The 4,237-nt window shown below is 39.4% G+C and overlaps 1 protein-coding gene across 1 annotated transcript; it reads left to right on the top strand.

Moving 5' to 3' along the window:
* Positions 1-2,747: 2,747 nt before the first annotated feature.
* LOC137296613 (proteinase-activated receptor 1-like) lies at positions 2,748-3,848 on the top strand. The gene has a single exon (XM_067828423.1). The coding sequence runs from the start codon at positions 2,748-2,750 to the stop codon at positions 3,846-3,848; it is 1,101 nt and encodes a 366-aa protein (XP_067684524.1).
* Positions 3,849-4,237: the final 389 nt, after the last annotated feature.

Raw genomic sequence — 4,237 nt, forward strand, 5'->3', positions numbered from 1 at the left:
ACAAATGTTTACCCAAATTTAAAAGGTACCTGAAAAAGCTCATTTCAAAGCATGACAATATCAAATAAAGGGGCATACAGTGCAGACAATTATTTGAAGACTGGAAAGTTGAAAAGTTATGACAGTTGATGTCTCTGAGGCATGTCTTCCAGCTATTCAGAAGCGTTTGTAGAGATAAGAAAATTGAGGAAGATGTTTAAAAGATCCCGTTCAGTTGGCAAAGAAATTCCAGTGTAAAAACGTGTTTCAGAAAAGATCCACAAATTACACTGCATCTTATTGCAAAATCAAAACAGTAAACCAGTCAGACATTTTTAGAGTTTTAGAACCTAATACATGTTTGTCTAAATCTCAGATACATATAAGGAAAAAGATCTTAATGGGTGACTGTAGGAAGGCTTTGGCATTTGTCGCGAGGTACAACATGGAAGCAGTCTCTGTAGACCGGTTAGACCGGGAATGAGTTACGTTTAGAGATTCAGAAAACATATCCAACACAGATTCAGAAAACATATCCAACACAGCTTACCATGAACTATCAATGGTTGTACCAGACATGCCACGGTTACATTCAGTTGTCCAGAGAGCTAAGGAAATCAATGTTAATGTAAATATCAGGGACAAACCAAATGATATTATTGGTGTTCAGCAATCACTGCAAGATTGACTGGCTTCGGTGAAGGGTCAGTCCATACTATCGAGGCAATCTGTCAATGTTAAACTCACTTGTGATGACACTGAACTAGGTCGGAGAAAAAAGGTAATAAATTTTTGTTTACTATGTTGGATGAAGACCCATATACTTCAGTCAAAGGAAACTATATATTGGCATGTGTACAGATAATGAAACTTATGATAATATCAAAAAAAGCCAAGGAAGAGATAATCACAGAGGCAAAGTCATTAAACACTTTAAACATTGAACGTACCCCGGTGCATGTTACACATTTCCTCAGTGGAGATTCTAAACATGGTGTGTATTTGAAAGACATGATGTGAATAGAGAGTGGTCAATTGTTGATGGTCAGAAAGGCGACAGGGCAGTAGAGGAAATTTTAACAATGTCCAAGAAACAAAGTAAGAATTTCAACTGTCGTCATCCACCCCTAATCATGTAGATTTTCTACAACTGTACCTTCGAGTACCTGACCAGCTGGTGAAAAATCTCATCACTGAGCACAGAACGAGGGACAGTATTCAATGGTGCAGTGGAAAATATGATAGGTCAAAGTGTGGAAATCTCTTTAAGTTCGAAAAGTTTGCACAAACTTTCGGGATTGAATTTCGTTTCAGAAACGATAAAGAATATATCTAGAGAATCGGTGCCTGAAAGGTGTAGGCGTTCATACCGGATCATCCTAAGGTACATGATATTGCTTTTAGTGTGATCAGAGTTTTTACAAATATCTCAGCTTCTCTCAAAAGAATCATTTCACTCAAGTGCATATCAAGTATTAAGTGACAAATGTAGGAACTGGGTCAGAACATTTTCCTGTGTGTATCAAATCAAGGATGTTACCCCATGCATCTTTTGTGTACAGCTTTTCACGCCCCACAAATGATCAAACTCCATGGCAATCTTATAACTCTCTCTCAACACAGTCTTGAGAAACTGAATGACTATGCTACCAAATGGCTCTTTCGCTCTACCTGACACGGAGCTAGAGGAACTTTGAAACCGATAATGCTTAAACAAAACAGACGTGAATAACTGACGAGGTCAAAAAGAAGGGTGTGTGCTAAGAAATGTGCCAAGTGCTAACTTGTTCGACACAACCAACGCCCTTGTAAGCAGTAGGTAATGACCGTTTCGGCAATTGTAACTACATTCAGATAACTATCATCAGCTGTTTCTGATTTTTATGTGGATGGAGCTCTCTCTCCAAACTTAGCTACACAGAAAGATGGCTATTGATTTATCAAATAATACGTGTGGTAAGAGGTGATCTGGGTCTTAGATTATATGATATTAACTAGACGGGTTTATATTGGGATATTCTTACTCTTTATAACAAAACTACATCATATCTAGTTCAACACAACTGTAAAGTAATGACACATTTCATTTGAGTCCAGAACATTAAATATGTCATTATAAGGTACAATATAGCTGCAGACCTAATGTTGCGATGTTGTGTGCATGATAACATTTGTTGTTCGTCAAATAAAAGTTAATTGGGAAAAGGTCACTGCTAATGACTTTAAAATTGCCGAAACGCAGTGAAATACCCACTCCAACTGATGGCGACCTGCCACCCCTACACCCAAACATAAAGTCACCCAAACGAAAGGAAACAAGGCAAATAGTCAAATGAAATATCCCCGTGCTTCGATTTCGATGACAGAACACATGATGTTTATCTTCTAATTAGAACTTGAAGGCATGGTTGACATAAACATTATGGTCTAACTTGAAGTCGATACTCTCGTATTCCCCAATCTGGAAATTTGTACAATTAGGTCTGATAATAAACAATTTGATGTTGCAGACATTGCATTAATTGATTTCTCGCACGTGATCATTAAGTCTCATCAACATTTAAAAGGCCTTTCCCGAAGTTCCACAATTACTCGGCACCATGTCAGGGGTATTCGCATGCATGGTTTTGGTGTGTTTTTCTCTTCACAGAGCTATACAAGTTGGCACTGATGTGACAACCACTTCTTTACCTGGTGATGATAATGTGACAATAACTGGCGAATCATTGACGGAGTTAAATACCAACGACTACTTAAATATCACAGCGATGCTCCCGATCCAAACAACGTCCTCTGATGTTGCATGCAATGGTACTTTCAATTGTTCATCGGGTCATCTAGACGAGAAAGCAGTGAAGAATGACCCACGTGTTAAATGGATACTTTCACGCGAAACATATTTCACCATAGAGAAATATATCAAGGTATCAACTCTCATTTTAAGTGTGATAGCCCTTATTTTGAACAGTTTGAACATCTCAGTGTTTGTGTCCCAGGACCGGAACTCAACCAAATACTACCTCATGGCCATCAGCATCGTGGACATCATCTACGCAGCGGTTGAATGTTTTGAGAGTATCTACATCATGGTTATGGCAAACGAGTCTCTATTTTCCTACGGATTCAGACTCTACACTAGTCTATACCTGAAACCCGTCTTACTTAGGAGTATAAACTGTCTGATAGTTCTGGTGTCTATTGAGAGACTGCTCGTGGTCGTCTATCCTCTCAAAGCTAAGGACTTTATCTTCATGAGACGACCCAAGTCAATCATGGTAATGGTGATACTGGCTGTCTTGTTATTTCACATCTTCAGTCCACTTCGTTTTACAATCACATCAACAACAGATCCAACCCAAAACCTTACCTCTTTGACAGTTGGTTACTCGCAACTATTTCGACAGAATCCTGCCCTAATGCGAGGCATGAGCACTGCCAGTAAAGTCATATTTGTCTACACTCTCCTGATCGGAGGACTAATTCTCAATCTGCTCGTGGTCTGTGTTCTGAAACGGCATTCCAAGAAAAGACAAGAGATGAAAACCACGACCGATGCAGACAAAGCAGCAAGACGTGAAAGGCAGACGACAATCACGATCGTCACCTCCAGTTCTGTGTATTTGTTTCTCTCCCTCCCACTAGCCACCACCTCCATCCTAAACAATATGATCCCCGATGTATTCGGAAGGAACAAGCCCGCCTATTACGTTTATCTTCTGATGGAGAAACTGGGATCTGCACTGATGGATTTGAGTATGTCTACAGATTTTGTTTCCTACCTCTTTCTCAGCACCAGTTTCAGGACAAGCCTTTTCAGCATTCTTCACATCAAGCGACGGAATGTCCAAGCAAATAGAAGGGCCAGCTAAGAGATCATACACACACAGCATAGATGTACGACGATGTCCAATGATGAGTTTCTCTACAGAACTGCGCAATTCTAATCAGGTGGACATATAGTTATATCTATGACGTTTCTTGAGAGCGTATATTTATCTTTTCAGTAAGTGACCTCATTCCTTTTGAATCACGTGGTTTTTTTTGTCTGTACAGTCCAGTCTGTTGTGTTTTGTTTCAAACTGGTTATATTGAATCATGTGTCTTTTCAAGGGTGTCATATTTCATTCGCGGCAGTAAACGTTTCACCGATTCTGTTTGTTGTGAGTCACAATAACTTATGCCTATCAGTACACTTTTATTCAGTCTCACTTGTTGAGTTGCAGAATGGCTGAATGACGTGTACTTTGGTATGCGTCCT

Source organism: Haliotis asinina, chromosome 9, assembly GCF_037392515.1.
Source record: "Haliotis asinina isolate JCU_RB_2024 chromosome 9, JCU_Hal_asi_v2, whole genome shotgun sequence".
Taxonomy (NCBI): Eukaryota; Metazoa; Mollusca; class Gastropoda; order Lepetellida; family Haliotidae; genus Haliotis; species Haliotis asinina.

What these genes read in the sequence shown, in the direction of transcription:
- LOC137296613 (XM_067828423.1), top strand. Translation starts at nt 2,748, where the DNA reads ATGCTCCCGATCCAAACAACGTCCTCTGATGTTGCATGCAATGGTACT.